Source organism: Anneissia japonica, unplaced genomic scaffold (assembly GCF_011630105.1).
Source record: "Anneissia japonica isolate Jap-2015-1 unplaced genomic scaffold, ASM1163010v1 scaffold287745_len380231_cov175, whole genome shotgun sequence".
Classification (NCBI taxonomy): domain Eukaryota; kingdom Metazoa; phylum Echinodermata; class Crinoidea; order Comatulida; family Comatulidae; genus Anneissia; species Anneissia japonica.
The window spans coordinates 316,955-339,824 of NW_022744415.1; the positions used below are offsets into that span (position 1 = coordinate 316,955).

General features: G+C 33.2%; 2 protein-coding genes across 3 annotated transcripts in view; one reads left to right on the top strand and one right to left on the bottom strand.

The window, feature by feature from the left end:
- LOC117119660 (inhibitor of nuclear factor kappa-B kinase subunit beta-like) overlaps positions 1-22,870 on the bottom strand; it is a 28,047-nt gene that overhangs the window by 3,226 nt on the left and 1,951 nt on the right. Inside the window, exons 1-20 of one of the 2 annotated variants that reach the window (XM_033264492.1) lie at positions 19,752-19,886; positions 18,408-18,538; positions 17,390-17,596; positions 15,374-15,535; positions 14,749-14,838; positions 13,524-13,648; positions 12,488-12,546; positions 11,952-12,000; positions 11,260-11,392; positions 9,487-9,678; positions 8,718-8,811; positions 7,799-7,922; positions 7,441-7,542; positions 7,046-7,095; positions 5,808-5,869; positions 4,622-4,728; positions 3,197-3,246; positions 1,952-2,054; positions 1,235-1,379; positions 124-281 (exon numbers count right to left, since the gene is read on the bottom strand). In XM_033264492.1, the coding sequence (XP_033120383.1) occupies positions 124-281; positions 1,235-1,379; positions 1,952-2,054; positions 3,197-3,246; positions 4,622-4,728; positions 5,808-5,869; positions 7,046-7,095; positions 7,441-7,542; positions 7,799-7,922; positions 8,718-8,811; positions 9,487-9,678; positions 11,260-11,392; positions 11,952-12,000; positions 12,488-12,546; positions 13,524-13,648; positions 14,749-14,838; positions 15,374-15,535; positions 17,390-17,596; positions 18,408-18,503 (2,108 nt within the window). In that variant the 5' untranslated portion in view covers positions 18,504-18,538; positions 19,752-19,886. Of the gene's footprint in view, positions 1-123; positions 282-1,234; positions 1,380-1,951; positions 2,055-3,196; positions 3,247-4,621; positions 4,729-5,807; positions 5,870-7,045; positions 7,096-7,440; positions 7,543-7,798; positions 7,923-8,717; positions 8,812-9,486; positions 9,679-11,259; positions 11,393-11,951; positions 12,001-12,487; positions 12,547-13,523; positions 13,649-14,748; positions 14,839-15,373; positions 15,536-17,389; positions 17,597-18,407; positions 18,539-19,751; positions 19,887-22,870 lie in introns of those variants that run through there. The other variant, XM_033264493.1, reaches the window with a different exon arrangement.
- LOC117119645 (transforming growth factor-beta-induced protein ig-h3-like) overlaps positions 21,490-22,870 on the top strand; it is a 7,988-nt gene continuing 6,607 nt past the window's right edge. The window contains exons 1-4 of the mRNA XM_033264475.1: positions 21,490-21,740; positions 21,961-22,175; positions 22,446-22,635; positions 22,736-22,865. Coding sequence (XP_033120366.1) covers positions 21,536-21,740; positions 21,961-22,175; positions 22,446-22,635; positions 22,736-22,865 — 740 coding nt within the window. The 5' untranslated portion in view covers positions 21,490-21,535. The remainder of the gene's footprint in view (positions 21,741-21,960; positions 22,176-22,445; positions 22,636-22,735; positions 22,866-22,870) is intronic.

The window sequence follows — 22,870 nt, forward strand, 5'->3', positions numbered from 1 at the left end:
TTAAATATATCATAGAGCTGCCAATGTACATGAGCAAAATGTACAGCAAGAATTAAATCCCTGACTTCGAATTTGGACAGCCAAACGTTCCCGCTGCGACAGACTGCTTCCACAATTACTTACTGAGACTGGGTGGTATCACTTTCATTCATGAGAGTCAGTGAGTCTTGCGTCTCAGCACTTGTAGCAGACATAGAAATGTTGTTTGTTGGATCACTCATTGTTGACAGTGATCGCTTTAGGCTCTGGTAGTCGCCCGAGGTTCTGTTCAATTTTTGGTACTATGAAATACAACAAAAACAAAGATTTCTCAATTCACTCTGGTTAGGTGCTCTTTTGATAACCTAATAAAACATTATTTAATTAGGTTTATATTCTGTTTTGGTTTTGATATCACAAATCTATGTTATTATATACTATTAATAATTTTAAATTTGTGGTTGAAGTCTCAAACAGGAATATACAAAATTCAGAAATTTGTGAAAATATCATTAAAAGAGTATCTAATTAAAGTGCTATTTTTAAGGAAATTTATTATGTTTTTAATTACTGTTTGCTTTGAATACTCATGTAAATACTATGCTGGCCCTTCAGAATGCAAATTTATATGAATGAATGAATATATGAATGAATAAATCAATATATAAAAATGAATGAAGGAATATATGAGTAAATAAATGGATGAATATTTTTAATTACTGTTTGCTTTGAATACTCATGTAAATATTATGCTGGCCCTTCAGAATGCAAAATATATGAATGAATGAATATATGAATGAATAAATCAATATATAAAAATGAATGAAGGAATATATGAGTAAATAAATAGATGAATATTTTAATGAATGAATAAATAAATAAATAAATGAATGAATAAATGAATGACTATATGAATGAATTAATATATGAATGAATGAATATATGAATGAATGAATAAATGAATGATGAATGAATAAATGAATAAATGAATAAATGAATAAATGAATAAATGAATAAATGAATGATGAATGAATATATGAATAAATGAATATACGAATGAATAAATAAACAAATGAATGAATGAATGAAGAAATGAGTATATGAATAAAAGAATATATGAATGAATGAATGGAGGATTCTGAAAGATTGCTTTAAAGCTAAAGTCAATAATGAAATTGCAGCTCTATTTAGAACTGTTTTTTTTTTTTTTTTTTTTTTTTAACTATACCATTGAATTTGAAACAAGAATACTCACCACAATCCTCAACAGGTTCCACATATCTGATTGTCTCTGTATTTGAACACCCTTTATTTGAATTGTGTTTTCATGGATAATTTTAACAAACACTTGCATTTCCCTCAAAATGTCCTGAATTTCTTGTTTAATGTGTAATATTTTTCTGAAAAAAAACAAAAAGAATAATAGAAATAAAAATAAATAATAATAATAATAATAATAATAATAATAATAATAATATTAGCAAATAATGATATGGAAATCCTATTGAATCTAAAGCTTACTGTTTTTGGTTTCATCACTTAATCATTATCAATCATTTGCAAATACAGTAGTGCTTAATATAAATTTCTCTTTGAATATCGCTGTAAAGGCAAGACATGTATGGTGGTTTACAGTTCCCTGGAATGGACAGATCCATTACTTTTTAGGGGTATTCTATCTAGTTAAAAAAATAATGGTAGTTTTCAAATTATCCAGATAAATATTTAAAAATATCACTACTAAATACTAATTCACTTCCTATGGGGATGAACATTATTTTTCTGGTGTTGAAACAGTGATTTTACTGATTGCAATAGAATCCTTGTAAGTAGCCTCCTTGGAGCTTTATCCCCTTGGTGACACTGACAATAACAATGGATCACTATAATAAAAACACTTCATCATCTTTTACAAGTGCATATTATATGACTCCATGTTTATATAATAGAATTTATAAATAGCACGTCTTACTGAATATGTGACAATAACTCTTTGGTGAGCTTCTTTCTCATATCAAGACAGGGTTTTAACTGATTCACCAGTTTGACACTATCACTAAACAAATGCCCATCATCTATGTTAAACAAAAGAAAGACACTACTGTTACAAGAATGTCAAGTATTGCTTTGACTTACTCAATGCAGCATAGTAAGTATTATATATCCCATAAATAGATTCTAGGCATCTGATTGGTTAAGATTGGGCAATAGAAAGTACCATTCATAAAGTACTATTCCCCTGAAAAATAGTATTTTTTTGCCCTGTCGCATATGCAAAATTAGGGCCCACTTAACATCGACTGACGGTAAAGGGGACTGCGACCTCTACGACAAAAGAGATTGGCCCTTGACGCGCCACGGATCAGTGAGTAGACGATAAACAAATATGGAGGCTAGGCCTAGTTGGTCTGAGCTCCTGGATAAAGGACTAGCGTAGGCCTAGCATTACTTCTTGATGAAGGTGATAGCAAAAGCACCAAAAGTCAATTAAATATGCCTTGTCAATATTCAATAAATATTTCAAGATGATGAGTGCTGTTGAAATTGAGGAAATAAGCAAAGAAGAGTGCACTCAATGATGGTACATTTATGTTGGTTGTCATTTATGAATTTGATACTAGGGAGATTTCGCAACCTTACAAAAATGATAACGAATACGTCATCAGCATTATCGGAATTTATTATTATAAATATTATCATTATTATTGATATTTTCATAAGTGGCAAAGACAAGCCAAACCAGTCACTCGTCGCAAAAATCGATTTTGAATTATTAATACAGTGTTAGAGAGTAAAAGAATACCTATAAAATGGTAATCATTCAAATCGGACATTTCCTTATGAAGTTACAAGCATTTAAACATACAGCTGTTTAAAGAACAATATATGAGAATCAGCCTTCAAAGTTTATGATTTCAGGCATTTCTCATGCAGAAACTATCATCAAATCCTTAAAAAGTGTTGTTTTAACATTGAAAATGGGGAAAATAACAGCATAGAATGATGTATAGATATGTAAAGATTAGTTTAGTGCAACAAAATAGATTTAAAAAAAAATGACATTCCAGCATGTTTTGGCCACTTTCTCTGAAACACGATTTGCGACGAGTGACTGGTTTGGCTTGTCTTTGCCACATATCATTATATCAATAATAATATTGACAGCAATATTAGTTATAACAGTTATAATAATAATAAAGAAACCATTTTACAATACCTTTGGCCTTTTTCTTTAATTGTCCGTACAGGTTAGTTGTTTGAACTACACTGAAAGACATGAGAAAAATAAATTATAAATAAAATTTTTTAAAAACTACTATTCAGAAATACACACAATTAACAAAATATATTTCAATGAAACAGGTTAGGAAAAAAAAATATTTTGAACACATGCTGTATGTTACATAACAATGGGATTGTTTACTGGTAACCATGGTAGGCGCTGCACTGTAGAAACCGCTGGCCGCCAAGAGTATAGCTTTATCCAGAATATAAATTTCTACGAAAAAACATGTGACATACCTAAATATGGTCATGATGCCAGTGGAACGTATTTCGTTTGCATATTATTTTTATGATTAGAGAGGGCGCCCTCCAAACTCAACCTTAAGGATAGGCAATTTCAAGTTTATTTATATTTACATTTAAATATTACATTTACAGCCAATCACAGGCTGGTCAAGGCAGGATGTTTACATTTCCAAAAATATATACTTTAGTACAGAGAAGCTGTAATACTCATAACTCAATAGTAAGTCGATTCCAGTAAGTAACCTATCATTTTAAATGTTATACAGTGGAGAACATAAATATATGACTAACATTATTATTATTATTATTATTATTATTATTATTATTACTATATTAAAAAGTCAATTTTTATGTTTTTGTCGCTCATGCTGGTTTTTTTCACGGCAGGCCACATACAGTATACAGGCTCACAACAACGATCACACAATATACCACATAAATTAACTAAACTCAACAGTGATTCATGTGTCATGGTTGAAAGGCAATTTCGGAATAACTCCTTTTGTAAATTGTTTTTGATTGGACAATAAATGTTATTTGAACTTGAATTAAATACTGTTAATGAATACATTAAACAGAATCGCTATATTGATAAATATGATTGACAATCATAATCAGAGCTTTACTCAAAATGGATATTTCTCAGGGTTTATTGTTTTTTTTTATGCTTCTTTATTCTGTTTTTAGCATTTGTCAATGTTCTTGATTCAGTTTCAGTTTATTTTATTGACATCAAAATCGCAGCTGAATTACTTGATATTTACAAGAAAATGAATAGTAAAATATCAAAAAGTCAATCAAGCACAAAACATGACAGATTGAGTAAAAGTAACATAAAAACATTTGTAACATCACCATTTCACAAAATATTTAAAAAAAACATTATATGAACAAAAATCAATTATTTTCAATTATCAATTATTGTAGCATTATTACTGAACTACAAATAATTATCAATTATTATTAATAAATATACAAATTGAAGGGAAAAAAAAGAATTCAAGCTTGATGTACTGTGTATTTTATATGGATTTTAATTGCAGAAATAAAGATTTCGTGAATTTGATGAATAATCTTAGTAGGATTAAAAAATTGGAAAAATGGAACTCACTAGGTAGTCAATACAGATTGCTGTCGTATGATTGGACTCCTTCTAATCTCATTTATTTTCGTGTTCAACAACAGCATTTTCTGTTCCAGTTCTTCTGGCTTTGAACTCTGCATGGATGAGAAATTTGTTGTATTGTATTGCCACTATCACCGTGGTCATCATCATCATTTCACTCATCATGGTCTTCATCAACATCATCATCCTCCTTATTATCTTCATCAACCTCCTCCTCATTAACATCCATAACATAATAATAATAATAATAACAATAATAATAATAATAATATTTTAGCATTTATATAGAGCCCTAATACCGAAGTCTCACAGCGCTTAAAAGTATGAAGTATGGAAAAGGTGAGTTTTAAGAAGAAATTTGAATTGAGAAAGAGTTGGAGCATAACGGATGACAGTGGGAAGTTGGTTCCAGAGAAAAGGTGAAAATGCATAAAAGCCTTTGTTATTTGTTATTTGTTATTTTAGTATATATATAGCGCCTATTCCGTTGTCCCTGGTCATTGGGTCCACATGCTAAGTGTTGCTGCCATATTGGTGCAGTAGCAGGCATCCCAACCAGGTACCTATTTATACTCCTGGGTGGAGAAAAAGCAATGTAGATAAAGTGCCTTGCTCAAGGACACAAGCAAAATGCACAGCAAGGGATTGAAGCCCAGACCTCAAGGTTAGGAAACCAAACCGTTGCTGCTGCACCAAACCACTTCCACGTGGGGGGGGGGGCAAATGTTAAGTTTGTTTTTGGTGCATATAGTATAAAAGGATGAAGTTTAGAACAAAGGTCAGCATGTAAAGGAGTATGTAAAGTTATAAGTCATACTGTTCTTCTATAATTCTCTCCAACTTCATTCTCAATATCATCATCCTCGTCTTTCTCCGCATCATCATCATCTTCATTATCTTCATCCTCCTCATCATCATCATGATCATCAATCCTCATTCTCATCATCATGCTGCTTTCCTGTATCATCCTCCTTATTCTCATACTCATCACCACCACAACCCCCACCATCAACATAATCCTTATCATCTTCATCAACATTCCTATTCTTCACCAAATCGACTACCATCAACTCCACTACCATTATCATAATACACTGATCAACCTCATCACTGCCTATTATAAATATCGTCTTCCAAAACGATATATTCACATATATTCATTACAACTTACACGCAATATTTGGTCCACAGTCTTTTCAGATCCAAGCCAAGATCTGTGTATTTTCTCAGATGCTGCACGACAAAAATAATTATAAAAATATTATTAGCTACAATAATTCATTCAAATATTTTTAATGGTATTGGCAAATCTCAATAAATAGGAAAAAAAAATCTGTAATAGTTAATATTTACTTTACTTTTAAATTCACAACAATTTAAAATAAAAAGTTCATTGACATAAAAAAAGCCTTATATTAAAACTAATATGAGGTTTGACTGTCAAACCCAATAGAATGTTTGATCATACTGGTGAGTTAGATGACCAAGCAGTTAAGGCAGCTGAGAAGCACCCCAACGTACGGCCATAATATCTAGTTCTGGTGGTGGAACAATTCTTCTTGGATAAAAATTATAAACGTACTGTAGGCCCAGTGTACACTACTGCCTCATGTGCACTACAAAGAACCCAGTACATCTTTCAAACGAGTAGGGGTTTACCCTGGTGTACTGGTCCATACAGAACTGTTGTGGAGAGCTAGTACGGGTTTACAGACATGGAGAGACCCTTATATTAGGGAAGAAGCAAGTTACTCAATAGATCAATAGAGCTAGTACACATTTCAAGCGCTTTGAGACTGTTTTGGTATAAAGCACTATAATATATATACTTGTTTAGATATCTGATCCAACAAAACTGCATGCCTTTCAATGTATGTAACAATGTTCTCTTCATCAGTCTGATCAAATATTGTCAAGTCTGACAGATAAAAAAATCTGATATTGTATTTTTATGCCAGCTTAAATGTTTGTCCACACTTTCAAGTTGTATGTGACAAATGTGTGTGATTTTTCTTTCTAGGCCTAGTAGTAAGTGTGATCCCCTATACCACAGGTGGGCATAGTGCAGCCTGCAGGCCACATGTGGCCCATCGGCAATACCGCAGCTTGCGAAAAACTTATGTGCGTGGCCCGCCTACCATCTTTGGCTAGAAAACCCCTTTATGGCCCAATATTTATAAACAGTAGTATTAAAATTTGTATGGGATAAAAGCAGTGCATGGTTTCCGGAAGGTTTTTTTTGAAATTTCGAAGATGTGTGCTGCCCCAATGTCAAATCAACAATTCAATTTTTTTGCCCACCCCTAAACTATACCAAGAGTTTCCATAAAATCACTATGGCAATGGCGTGTGGCAATTTTAGGGTTTAAATAATAATTTTTTTTCTTTTTTTTTTTTTGGTGTACTCACTTATTCCATTTACTGCTTGTTGTTGGTACATTTCAATATCATGTCTTGCACTATCAAATAAAAAGAATGAGACAGTGATTAAAATCTTAATCTTTCTGAAATCATACTACAGTAAAGGATAGCCATGCATACAAGTGTGGCATGATAAATCTAAGCTGAACAAAATTCAGGGAAGTGTCTAGATAAATAAATATACATAAACACCTTAAAGGGTAGAGGGTTTGATATCATAGAGGGGGGTTTGTCTAACCTATGAAAACCCCCAAGCTAGAGGCCTGAGTAGGAAGTACAAAATTAAAATAAAATGTGGGGACAATCTATACAAATTATTGGAACAGTGTTACAATTAAAATTCAAGGGAAGATGATGAGAAATGAAACGTAAATTGAAGGCACCTTGTCCTAAAGAAGTCGAGGACACCCTCTAAGTTCCCTTGCATCTTTTTCAGATAGTCATTTAACCTGTTAAGTTGATTTAATTCACTCAGCATAGATATTCTGAAAAGAAAACAAAGAATAAATTAAATGAAACATTATACTGGCCACTGCAATGCACACATTAACCTCCAGAGGACATTCACTTCCAACCAGGATTAAGAACCAATACTTAAAATATTTGGAGTGGGTAAAGTCAAAGGTATATATAGTGTCTTATGGCACCAGCAATGTGACGAGCACTGGATTTGAACTCGCAACCATTTGGTTGGAAAGCCTGAAGAATTTCTATCAAACCACACACTTCCATTATACTCACTCAGCTGCTCTAGCGCCCTCTAGGAGTTTGTTGAAAGATCTATCCATGTCTGTAATGAGAAACAATCCCTGGCCCCAAGCTTTTTTACGCTCTCCATAGGGTAGTAAAGTGTCTTCATTTTGTACTGAAAATAAATTCAATATGCAATTAAGACCTTATAACATAAACATCATAGTCTAGTACAAAATGTAGAAAAATTAAAGTTCACTTTTTTTCCCTTTTTTTTTGTTGCTAGATTGCATAAAAATTAACTCCTAATTTTAATCTTTTAATGAAAATTAATTAAAATTAAAATTAATTTTTAATTTATTTTTAATTTTAATTTTAATTTTTTAATTAAAATTAATTTTTATTTATTTATTTTTTAGTTTTAATTTTACTCCTACCTTTCATAGCATCATGTGAGGTATTAAATGAATTTATGAATTATGGATTCAAATAATAGCACGGGTTTATAAAATTAACAACAATATAACAATAAAAATAGGCTCACAGTGGGAGTGTGTGCCTATGCCCTATACTGCCTTACTCAGGGCCTTACTGTGTTGTAAAGTATGCACATGGGGATTTGGTTCAAGAAATTTGTGGTGTTTTATATTTTTTATGACTTTTGTACAGTAACAACATACAAGGACACATGGCCCATCATGCACCTCCACCAGATTTACCCTTCCCGCCATCTTTAATTGCCAGATCATAACATAGTGTCTTTGCCCCCCGAGGGCGCATAGACACATTAGTCAATACTCCATCCCACCAAAACTACTATAAAAATTACCCAAATATAAGCACGAATAAATATTAATAATCATTATCTGTTATTTTTTGACACTAGAAGAAAATAATATAAGTATATACCAAAAACATATATAAATTATTTATAAAATGACTAACATAAAAAATCAATGAAGGTGCTTACAGATATGTTCAACTCTTTCTGGAATGCTAATCTGTTGAGGTTCTGTGTTTAAATAAGTTTTGTGAAATAGAAAAACTGTCATTTCACTCTGGTCCTGAAATGTAATGAAACAAACAAAACATTGCATTTTATTTCTTTTCTTGTAAAAAAATGTAGACAAAAATCATTATTCCGTATTTGTATGTTTCTATTTTTTTAATTGTACGTTTATTGTTTGTTTGTGTTGGAAGGCCTTTGCTATTAGCTTAATGCTATTTGGTCCTTCCTGGGCTTTTGTAGCTCGAATTGTCATAAATAAATTAAATAAATATTCAAATTAACGCCCCGCTTTGAATAAACGTCCCTACCAATAAAGCACTGTCTCTAGATCCTCGTTTGGAATAAACGCCTCCCTAGTAGAAACGCCCAGCGGCATTTATTTTTCCTTTGAATAAATGTCCCCTAAATAACTGTAAACAAATGTAATGGAAACAGCATCATTCTCAACACATTCTATAAATGTTCTACTCCAGATGAATTACATTTTTTCTAACCTGGTTGGAATCAATAAGTCTTTATGATCATGTTATAACACATTTTGAGAGTCATTATGTGTTGTAGTTTCACATTTATAGTAAAAATAAGGGGCGTTTATTTGAATATACACACATTAATTTTACAAAAAAAAAAAAAAAATAAATGCCTCCCTCAAAAAAATGCCCCTCAAAAAGTCTTCTCAAGAATAAATGCCCTGAAGCGCAGAACTATGAACTATGGTATAAAAACTCACATTGCCACCCCAACACTGAAGAGCACTTGCTTGCATATCCAGGGTTTTTCCGGTAGAAAACAAAATATCCTGATCTTCGATTGCAATACCGGTGTCTTTAGCAAGAGCAATCTTTAGGGATTGGCAAGTGCTGGATTCATCAATTGGATAAGAATGGACAGATTGGCTATTGACGCAGAAAACATTCGCAAGCTGAAATTGAATAAAATATACCAACAGTGAGTAAAGGCAATTATACAATAAAGTAATATAATCAATGACAAGAACTTTATTGACAAGAAATGATAATAACTTGCACAAAATTCATAATCAAACCCAATAAAAATGGGGGCAAACCGAGGGGCATAAGGGCTAGGAGCCACGCCTCCAAAAATAAAAAATAAAAGAGAAAACAAAAAAGGACAATAAAGAAATGAAAGGAAAAAGAGTGGAGGATAGAACTTTATAACAGCCAATTTGTTTTATTTAAATTGGATGTACAGTAAGGTCTATGGTCAAGAATTTCTGAACAACAATATCAAACATCCCCCTCGGTGCTTCACATGTTGCGTTGCCCCTACCCAGACTTTTGTCTGGATCCGCCCCTGGACAATATTATTGTGGCTACTGATAATGATGACGCAATGGCATTATCAGCACCAGAAACAGTAACAGAACGGGTAACTACAGCAGCAGCAACAGCAGTAGCAACAACAGTAGTAGTAGTAGCAACAGCAGCAGCAGCAACAGTAGTAGCAGCAACAGCAGCAGCAACAGTAGTAACAGCAGGAGAAACATCAGTAGCATCAACAATAGTAGCAACAGTAGTAATAGCAACAGCAGCAGCAATAGTAGTAGCAACAGTAGAAGCAGCAGCAGAAACATAAGCAGCAACAGCAGCAGCAGCAACAATAGTAGCAACAGAAGTAGCAACAGCAGCAGCAATAGTAGTAGCAACAGTAGAAGCAGCAGCAGCAACAGTAGGCAGCAACAGTAGCAGTAGCAACAGTAGCAACAACAGCAGCAGCAACAATAGTAGCAACAGTAGCAGTAGCACCAGCAGAAACAGTAGTAGCAACAGTAGTAGCAGCAACAGTAGCAGTAGCAGCAGCAGCAACAGCAGCAGCAGTAGTGGATCTAGAATTGTTTGCAGTAAAGGGGGAGGATGTGATTGGCAAACACCTGTGACACGAGAGCAGTGGGTTAAGAATATTCTCTTACCAACTGTTGGGATCCACGGGGCAACTACCATATCAATTTGTTTATAAATATCTAAATGACACTAGAGTTTTTGGCTGATACCATGGTGGCGCAATTGCCATTTCCTGAGAAACATCACTGACAGCAGCAGTAGCAACAACAACAACAACACAACAATAACACTTTAATAATAATAATTAAAATATTGTACTATCTTTAAATTTTAACAGCATAATAGGGATGCCTTAAAAGGGAACTAGCAAAAAGATCGTACGCGGTGGATACCATACGCGGCGGATACCATACGCGGCGCTATTTACACGATCTGTTACTTTTTTCGCCAGGGACGTCACGGTAAAATCGTATATAATGGCCTTCATATCATATATAAAGCTTCGTAAAATTTGCCAAAACAAAAAAAATTTTTAAGGTCGATTTTATTATTAATTGCATATCAAAAATCCCCTTTAGAAAAAAAAATCATTTTGCTAGTTTCCTTTCAAACATGGTACTGTATCAATAAATAAAAATAAAAACTGCTAAATGTTGATCGATTAAAAGAATAAAGAAAGAACAATATGAAAAGAAATGCACCTTTGTGTTAAGGATAGACTCCAATAAAATGAAGCACTGTGCTCTGCGATTAGCATCAGTTGGGCCTCCCCTCTTACTTGGATCCCATTGCAGCAGTGATCTTAGAAACACTTCAAACATATTCTGATAACACCTGTAACAGATCATTTTTCATAAATATTACTTTTTAATCTGGACAACTTGTCATGTTTTTTGGTGCTTTTTATTTATTATTTTTTATTTATTTTATTTACAAAAACCAAAAATATTTTCTTGCAACAATTCATACCAATCCATTAACCATTTTGTCTTATGAAAATACTTGATTGTTGTCAATAACAGATACTGATTGAAATCTAGGCAAACACAAAAGTTATTATAATGTTCGCGAACGTTGTGATTCGGTATGTCAGTAAATAACGTTGACACAACATTGAAAAAATGTTGCAACGTTAGTTTTAAATTTGCGTTCTAAATATGTAGTTTATGATTCTACAAAAGCAATTACATACACCAAGCTGTAACATTATTATAACATAAAATTGTTCCCCGAGATTATATCAATTGATATACCACTACTCTCATGACAATAATACAACCATTGACATTAAACTGCTCTATTGATCAATACAAAAATATTTTAAAGAAATTATGGTTTTATATTTGGCTTATAAAAGAATAACATTATTATGAATTACACATTAAATGCTTACTTGCTAAGCTGGAAGGGTTCATGTATGTGTTCAGAATAAACTGGATTTCCTAGATAGAAAGATAAATAAAAATCATGAAATATTTGAAATAAATATGAGAACAATGCTCCTATAAATAAAAGGTAAATAAAAAGGTATAAAGGTATAAAAGGTATATCAGGTTTGCCATCCCAAGACCAGCGTACTGTTGCTAAATGTTAAACTGATTAATTAGCATAGAATATGGCAGTATTGTATACTTTTGTACAGAGAAGCTTAACACTTTTACTCATAGCATTGGCAACAGTAAGTAAATTACATGATTGCATGCCCTCTTAAAAAAAAGCTTGCCTCATCTCAGTTTCCCTCATTTGGAAATGTTCGAAGCTAACAAAATTATGCTCAAGTAGTAAAAAAATCACATCATACCACCCATTTTTAAAGCTAGCAACCCTGCACTTAATAATGAAGGCCCACCACTTCACTCACCCCTCCCCCTTCCCTCAGCCCATATCACCATTTCAAGAGTCCTAAATATACCAATGACTGATACATACCAGATAAATCAATGTACACACAGATGTCATTTTCCTTCTTTTGTCCTACAGTACCATGCCTGAATGAAAAATAAGCAAATTGAAAGTATTATCACTACATGTACCTCCCTCAATGTCTTTACCAAGTTTTAATGTTTAAATCAGGTATCATGTAATTAACAAGATTAGCTGATCTCATTAACTAGTAAAGTTGCTCTATGGATTAACATACTGCACAAAACAATATGGTACCTGGTTGCAGACCTTTGGTAGTGGATTAAAAACATGTCATTTCCTACATGTTCTTTGGGTGGCTATATAAACTGCTTTTAATGAGGTTAAATAGGTTAAATGTGCCTTATGAACTAACCAATTACTGTACTTGTTCAAAGGTGGAAGATAAGAAAGTAGGCACAAAGGATGAAGCTCACTAATTACAAATTAGTGTATGATGGAGCTCTCAATTTTCAATGGCATACCGTCCATAGTAAAAAAAAAAGAATAATATTTAATAACTAATATACTTTGACTTGAATCAAATTCTATTGTTCAAACGACCAGATGAAGTTTTTTTCAAAAATAGCTCAGAAAACTGGTTTGAGGAGAACTTTTTTACAGGTTTAAAAAGTCTCTAAGTTTATTAGCAGTCTGAACCAAGATCCCTCCATTGAAAGAATGGTTATCATCATATCTGCCAAGTTAATGTTGCACTCCAGTGAGCATAATCACAGATGATACACAGACACTTATTAGGGAGATTTCGATTTGTGAGACGATGCGACGCTATAACAGAATCACTCATTCGTGACCGTAATACCTGGCGTCTTACGTTCTTTGCATACATAGATTTGGCCAAATTATGTTCCAGAATATACTATACGAGGTGACCTTAACGTTCTTGCATGCGCAGATGACTTTTAGTGATGTCATTATGTTCTACGTCCTACAGTTGTCGTGCAAACGAAAGCTCCATATTACGTGCCAGAAGGCGCTCATGGTGTAACAATACCCCAAAGCATACGAAGTGTTTGAAAATGATCAGAAAAAAAGCACTCACCACTGAACTGGTGGTATGTTTGGCAGGAAAGGCCTGACTCCACAAATACTCTCAAACAGTAGCACACCCAGGCTCCAATAATCAGCAGTGTTGGTGTAAGACTTAGCAGTGAACAGTTCTGGAGCCTAAGGAATGAAGTAAAACTCATTCAATTCCTAATGTATGTTTGTTTTTTTTTTGTTTTTTTCAAGTAATATCATTTTTTTTAAATTATTTACTAGTAATGGTAATATTTCTTTTATATTATGACGTGAGCAATTTTCTTGACTAAACTTTAAACTGTAAAAATTTAATTTGACTAAAATATTTACTTTTGTGGTAATTTCTAATGTTTTTTTTTTTCTTTTTAAAGTATTTTTTTTTAAATGTTTTGGTATTATATAGTAGCAATGGTTTTATTTCTTATATTTTTATGATGTTTACAATTTTTATTAGAATGCTATTTGTTTAATTCGTAATGTGATTTCAATTTGTGAAAAATTTGTATATAGGGCTTAAATTAATAAAATATGTTATAGTAACAATTTTAATATTTATATTTGGTAATACATTTTAATGTTGTTTTTTTTAAATATTATATTGTAGTGGTAATTGTTTATTAAGAAATTTGTGATTATAAATATCATGTTTGTAAATTAATGTCCCAATTCAGTTACATTAATTCTAATTTTGTTAAATGTGATGACATTTTTTTTTATGTTTAATAAAGATACCAAGCACAATGAACACAATAACATTATTTATCTATTAAAATTCTGATAACAGCAAGAACCCTTCTAAATGAAGGTTAAATCTTACAAAAGAATCTTGCATGGATAGGCATTCATATATAATATAATTTAGCAGGGGACAAGTGCTAAGATTTTGCACACACATGTTACATAGTTTAAGGAATGGAAGATCTAACAATAAATGGACAGAGCCAAAAAAAGAAAGAAAATAATTGGAGACAATAATATTAATAAATAAAATAATGTTTAAAATTAAAATAAAATACATCAATGTAATTCAAAATATAAATGAATGAATTAATGGACAGATGCATAGATGAATGAATAAATGGACGGTGAAATGCAATGAATGGTTAAATGAATGAAAAATTATTAAAATAAACAGACACCCTAATATTTTTATAAGCTTTGGCGATACTTGTGGTTTTAAATTTCTTCTCTCTGTCCCTCAATAAACCTTATGTTATCGTCATTAGTAGTATCAATAAACTTACAAGATACTGCAATGTCCCAACAAATGTCCTTGCAACACTGCTTTGGTCCATGTCCTTGGCATACCCTAGATCAATTAATTTGTATATGATCTGAAAACATAATGAGACAAAAAAAATACTGGTAAAATAATCAGGGAAAACAACTTATATGTCAATACTAAAAATAGAATATTTATAAATCCATGCTTCCCAGACTATGCATCACAACCAAAAAGCCAAACTTTTGTATTGGGTCGCGAGTAGGTTTCCAAAATGATTTTAAAAAGCAAGTATCAATCCAGAAGTGCTAATTTACAAAGTTGATGTAAAGACCTGACAACTTAAAAACAGTATTATTGGTGAATCCTCATTAGAACAATATTCTATACTGTATATATATTCACCAATATTGTTTATAATAAAACATTTTTTTTTAAATATTATAAACTAATCCAAATCAAAAATACACTGGTGAAGACTGAACCTTTCAAAAGTGTACATCAAGCAGTTATCTGACCAATTAGAACATGCTATTCAAGGTGGGTGGGACTCTATAATGTGTACCCAATAGAAAGGATGCACTAAGTTTGTCATTAACATACAAAAGTCTCTGATAAAAGTACAACAAAAATAACAACTACAGTACCTTCTGCTCTTCATTTCTCTGCATCACTATATTTTCCGGCTTCAAATCTCGATGGATTACCCGCTTTGAGTGGAGGTACTCCACAGCTGAGGCAATATGTTTGGCCAACGTTAACACCGTGCTTTGATCCAAGCCACACACATTGGCAGGAAGGTTTAAAACCTTTTTAAAGTCGAAAAAAAAAATCATTATATATTATAATAATAATAAAAACATGACAAAGATGACAATAACAATAACAACTACTGCAAACAAAATAATGGATTGGAACAGTTCACAATAAAACAAAAACAAAAATACATCGGCCTACATGAAACCTTGAATTGAAGTGATGGGCATGCTAGATAAACTGATGTACATGTAAAAATAACAACACGTTAAAAAAAAAACAGCTGAAGCATGTCTGAAAAATAAATCTTGGTTTATTGCTTTTAAATTTGTGTGCATTATATCCCTGCCCGTTTGAATCCATTATTCACGATTTGAGTTACAACTACAATATTATGTTAGTAAAGGATGAATGTAGAAGACTGAAAAACTTCTTAAAAAATACATAAAAGCAGAAGCAGATCTTAATTTTTAGAACAAAATAAACAATAATACTGTAATAACAATTGTAATTCCACTGAATACATCTTGTTTTATACTGTGGGCTCAATGTTCACACATGAACTGAATTTGTATTGGTTTACTAAATAATCTGTTAGTTGTGTTTAATGTTTGGTATAGCTGAACTGTAGCACCAGGACACCAAGTTTCATGTTTGGCCTTGTGCTCATGAAACATAAATACATCTTTTTATCTTATCTTTTCTTATCTTTCACAATAATTAACAATTCTGATCAACAGAGGGCAAACAGCTAAGGTGAAAAGGTTCATGATATGTAGCATTAGATATGCTATGCCCTCTGCCTTAGACTTGGTATTAGGCGTATTCGACTGGTCTGTTTTGAGCAGCACTTTCTACTCAAACTGCACATGTCGTATTCGACTGGTCGCACAAGCAGTACGAACCTCACAAGAGCGGCTCGAATACCGCGAGCACACTCCGAGTAGTAAATCTCTCCTCGGAAAAGGACCAGTCGAATACGCCTATTGGCTTGACTGTCCATGTTCATTTTTTAGTCCTCCTCTCGAGAAGTAGATAAAGTGTGCGGCCGAAGTCTGTGCATACCCTACAAGAATTTTTCAATTTTTATTTCACTTTGCTGTTATCCAGACAACCATTTGTGTATTGGAGGCACTGTGCACTTTACTGGGGAAAATTGTGGTTTTCCTTTGCTTATTCCACACCAAAACTATTGGGCTATATAGTGTATTGGTGATAGAGGCATTTTATCAAGATGATTTTCATTGTTGGATGCACAACAATTTCTTTCCCTGGCCTGTGCCACTCATCAATTTTATAATTATTTTTTGTAAAAATATTGTAAACCATGGCCTGTCAATCAATGGTATTAATACCTAAAAAAATTTGTATGGCATGTGATAATTAGTAGTAAAAATACAGAAGTCCACATGAGGTGGATTTTGGTCCCAAAAATGTATGCCAGTCACAGTTAAAGATGCATCAGTCATGAGGTAAAAACATAATCATTTTAATTCCAATTTGAATTGATTAATTTGTATATTTAAGTAAGTTATTAAATTATTCCCCCATCAATTTTTCAGCCAGTTAATAATAACCTCCCCGTATTCTTTTGCATAGATCCTTAATGGCTGGTAATCAATTTAAGAAATTTTGTAGTCTGCCTGTAAAAATTGGTAAAAACTACTTTTTTTTTATCTGTTCCTTGTTGGAAGATAATAATTTATTTAATCATTTGAAATGAGATATTTAAAATTATATTTGAATTTTTGAGGTATTTTTCTGTCTTTCTGAAGGATAATTACATACCTGTATGTAAGTACTTTATGGTGATGACATCAGGATATTAAAAATTAAAAACATAATCTAAAAAATAAAAAAAAAACAGTACAATATTACATATCCTTCAGAGCAATCCAAACCATTACCTTTCGAAGATCCCCATCCTGACAATATTCCATGCCAAGTATCGGCATGCCTTGAGGCTCTAGAAGTTCCTCAGGAACGTCCCGTGCCCTCACTACATTTTCATGATTTAGTTTGTTCATGATGTCAATTTCTTGCTGCCATCGATGTAGGTTTTTTTCATCCAGGTCGATTTTGCATCGTTTGAAGGCAATCTGTTCACCAGTCTCCTGAAATAGGCAATATTGAACAATTTAAAGTATATTTTACAACACCTGTATATATTCTATTAATTTGATTGGTTGAAAACAGGTCACATGAGATTGATTTAAAAAGAATATTCCATGTTATTTGAGTACTAGTCAATGATTGTTGAATAGTACTTTTTCATTTCCAAGACGACAAAAATCTCAAATGCAAAGCAAGCGAGAAAAAATAGCCTAGACTAGACAACCTGCATGCCAACAAGGAGTTGGTCATACAGTAAGTCCTCACTCTGTCCATAAAATGGCAGGTTCATTTGGTACCCCGAGCAATTTGTACTTTTGAGCGAAGAAGGTTTGGAAGAATAACTGCATGAAAATTATGCCGAGTCAACAAAAAAAGCAATAAAACATGCAGTAAACCGTATGGAGTATTTCGCCAGCTTCAATGGTGAGGCTATGAGTCTATTAAGCTGAACGTGAGCTTGATTGATTCCTAGGCCTAGGTTGGTTTTATGCTGGCCTTCGAAAGGAAGAGAGGGTCTTTGTATTCAAAGAGAGCATGCAGGCGACCCGGAGAGATACTGTAACAGGTGGCTGTTTTATAAAACATGAATGTGTCTTATTCGTACAATGGGGTAGAATATTTCATTTAGTGAAAGTTTGGATGTTCCAATCCAGTCTTTCACCTCCTGAAATATTCTACTCCATTGCACTCATTAAAACATTCATTATTTGTATACTAATCAATAATTTTATGTCTAATCATCATCATCGTTCATTGCTCTGTCATAATCAATACTTCCATATGCTGTCACTTTATTTAAAAATTGTATACCTTATTTCTGTAGAGAATAACTTCGCCAAAACCACCAGAGCCTAGCTTTTTTTGCAATTCCCAGACCTTCGTAGTTACCTGCATGGGTTGAGTCATGCTGGTTGCTTGCGCCTTGTGCTTGATGGAATTCACTTAAAAATAAATCAAATATTGGAAAAAATATAACACATTTTATGGATTTTTTGGTGTGAGAAATACACTAAGGATTCTGTAATGTGTGCATGGATGAATGTCTGAACATAATTCCAGTAAATGGGCTTTACTGGTGATAATTGATGGACCACTATGTACACCTGAAGTATATTACTGTATTGTTAATAGCCATCTTGCAATGTACCGTAGTTTCACTAGGTATGTGTTGAGTGTAAATGTTAAAAGTCAAGGAATAAACAAAAAGGTTAGGTGAGCAGTGTTCCCTCTCCCAAATGAGATTTTTTTAAGAATAGGAACCTCTGGATGAAAATAAAATGACATTATCTGAGTGTGACAGACATGTGTTTGCTTGGCGTGGGGCTATTTTTATATACTTTTTAGTCCGACTGCCCGACGAGCTCTGTCCAATTGGGGGGGGGGGGGTAAAGACTCTGCTCCCCCACACCCCCGCTGGCGCCGCCACTGTCTGGTACCACATGACAACATTACACCACAGACAGTGCATTTTACAGGAATACAGCAAAAATTGAAATAATACATTTTTTTTTTTCCTTCACATCCAACAGCAAGTACACTTGCCACTTACAGGATGAGAAAGATGCTTTATAAACTAAGTCTCTTTATGAGGCTTAGGGAGTGGAGTTGTTTTGGTCGTGAGAAAAAGTCCTGCTGTGACAGGAATTGAACCCAGGACCCTGGGATCAGAAGGCAAGCATCTTAACCACTGAGCTATTCAACTCCACTCTACAATATAATTGATATTTCGGACATAAACACACATCAGTTGGAATCAGATAGAGCATCTTCCTTTTTTTGTTTGGTGCATCCTCCTGCCCGTTCGTTTTGTTTCTCTTGTTTCATGTCATGATTAATCAGACACTATTGCATTTTTTTATTGCGGTGACAATACGTCCAGGAGTGTTGTAGGCCTAGTGTTTATATGACGACCAGGCCTATATAGTTAGGCCTAGCCTAGCTAGGCCTACTACTACTGTACTACTAACTAACCATAATGACCTGTGCAGACACGGAAGGAGTAGGGAAGCAATTCATCCTTGTGTAATCATCCACCCCATCATGGTAGGTAGGCCTGGCAATAAATGACCTGAATTTGTCCACCATCACCTGATTAATTACACACTAGCATCTGACACAATTAAAGAATAAGTATTAAAAATATTTTTGAAGTACCTGTTAAAAGTAATTATACGACACCTTCTATACTATTCAGAATTTTGGTAGCAACTACGTAAAGCAAAATGTTCAATCGTAAATTTCCGCAGATCCAGTTTTATTTGGTTTTATCATCGCTTTGTTGCCGTCCGCCCTCTCTGTAAATCGGGAATTCCCCTCTTAAAATACATCACAGAACATCAGCATACTTTTTTGTTTGTTTTGGTCAGCCTGAATGGTGAGTGGATAGATGAATGGTGGAGCAAGTATATGAGTACCATATTTATTAGTTAATTATTAATTATTATTATTCTATTTTATCCTATTTTCATTATTTTTGTTTTTACTTTATTATTTTATTATTACTGTATGTTTAGTTGAATATTCCAGTAAATAATGTTTAGACTATAGTTGTGCGGTATTTTAGAAATGAAAAACAAAATAAAATGGACCACCGTTTCAATGATCACGTTTTTGTGCATTCCATCATCCTCACACTTGCGTGACCTTTCCCTTTCACACACACAATGTTTGTCCAATTACAAGGTATAATTACTATATTATTTTAAAGTATATAAACATAAATATAAATAAATAAATAAATAAATATTAAACCTTCTTTTTTCAAAATGAGTTAAGTAATATTATTTTCTTAATACTGATAAGAAAATCGTTTAGGCGATTAACTGTGCCCTCTTTTGTTCATAAAATACGCCATCAATTGTTAAATCCTATAAACTTTTTGATCAGGATAGATGACGCGATTGCGTCATAATATTATTATGGTGGATGAATATTTCTTTTTGAGATTTGTATAAAATACCAAAAATGTAATAATTAATTGTATTTTTTATTAAAATTAAAGATCATATTAATTTATTTATTATAGTAATTTCCAAAAAAAAAAAAAATAATTGCACGTTTTATTGCTGTTTTCTAGTCTTTAAGATTTTATTCTCGACACAGTAATAATGTTGTTGTCATGAAAATATCAATACGATGTAACCCAGTGTAATGTTGCCATGTCAAGTTTTCATGTTTTTAATAAAATAAACCAATGCTCGTTTGTGGATTTTAAAAGTGAATTATTTGCATGATATGTGTCCTCGAAATAGAAAAGCAATTTTAGACTTTATGGTAATAAAAGTATGGAGAAGGATTACAATTTATTTTATTTCCTGAAAAGGGAATCGAAAAATGGGTTAGAACATTCGATAAAATCTTTTACCAAGAAATATATTATTGTTCAGTTAAATTTAGAGAGGTATACTTTGATTATATTTTTATTATCTACTTTAGGTCCAATGATATGCCAAACAGCAAAATATTTTTTTTTAAAGTGGCATATCTCTTCTCAAGACGAACATAAACACAAGATGCGTTACAAAAACTATGAGGCGCCTTACTCATTATGAAGCTTACGGAATAGAGTTGTCTTTGTTTTTTGGACGCGAGAACAATTTATATTACTGGAAAAAAGCCAGGGCCTGAGACTGGAAGGTAAACATTTTAATACACCAAACTATTCAACATTGCAACTTGTGCAACGTTCATTGCAATCCCTTCTTCGGTTTCAGTGAGTCGTTTACAGTTTTTTAGTTGCCCGAGTTTAATGATCTGTGAATATTTTAATTCTAATACAAATGTGATAGTATCACCAGTTACTTAACAACCATTGACCATCAACTGAGCGAGTTTCCAATATTATGCTAATCATGGTATGTTCGCTTGCGTATATAAACTTTGAAATTTCACACGGGCAGTTGTTTCTTTTGTTGAGCGTTGACAATTAGTATATAGCAATGATGAAATCTGTCGTCCTGTTAGCCACACTTGTGTGCGTTTCGTCTGCCTTTCCCGAATTCACGGTGGATGTATTAAGGAAGGAGTTATCTGAATTCGGGAGCGGCAACTTCGAATCGAATGTAGTTGAATTGGCAAAGACACTTAAGCTGAACACTCTTGTTGAACTGATTACCGAAGCGGATATTGCAGAAGAACTTACAGGTTTGGAAGTATATTTTTTAATAGTTTTGGTTGGTGGTGTTGGTTGGTGGTGAATAATTAACGCTGAGTAGTACTAGTACCGTATATCGACTTGAAATTGACTTGAAATTAACAGGTTTTTCATTTTGTCACTCATTCCTAGCTTTCAGTAGGCCTCCTATATCAGACCATTCTAAAATATAAATGTAACTATAGCTGGTGCATGAACTGATTATTTTAGGTGACCTGACGGTTTTCGGCCCTACTGATGACGCATTCGAGGAACTTCCGAAGGGTGTTATGGCGGCAATTAAAAATGATGTGCAAATGCTGACCGATGTCCTGCGCTACCACATCCTTGGAACCGAAGTCCACTTCAACCAACTTAAAAAGAATGAGCTTCTTTTGCCAAGTCTTCTAAAATCAACTTCCGTCCGTATCAACACGTACGGCGAGGTAAGCCATCGTTGTGCTTGACGACCGAGCACTGCATTTTGTAATTAATAAATGATGATAAATAATTCATAACATAAGACGCCTAGAATACTAATTTGGGGCCTAGCGGACAATTGTTATGCGTATTTTTTTTCTCTATTGTATTGTACATTTTACTAGTCCTTTCGCGCCCGCATGTCTTCGAAAATCACAGATTAAAAGCTGGCATGAGAACTGCATTGCTATAGTTAAATTGATTACTGAATTCCAAAAACGTTTGATTAATTACAGCTTACCACAGCAACTGGATCGCCTATCTCGAAACCAGACAACATCGCCACTAACGGTGTCATCCATGTAGTAGATCGTGTCATGTTTCCTATTCCTATGAATGACATGCTAACTTTGGTTTCTAATAATGCGAATTTCTCAACGCTACTGAAAGCGATTAGAGTTTCGGGCTTTGCAGACACTCTAAAAGGTAAATCATTATTAAATTATTGGCTTAACAGCCAATGATTTCTGCAAGAACATTAATTAAATATTTATTCAGCAAGATTACTACTACCATTTTCTTCCAGGTGGTCCATACACTCTATTTGCCCCAACCAACGAGGCGTTCGATAAACTTCCACCTGGAACACTTGGTAAACTACTAGGCAACAAAGACGAGCTATTTAAAATCCTCTCGTATCACCTGGTAAATGGAACGTTCT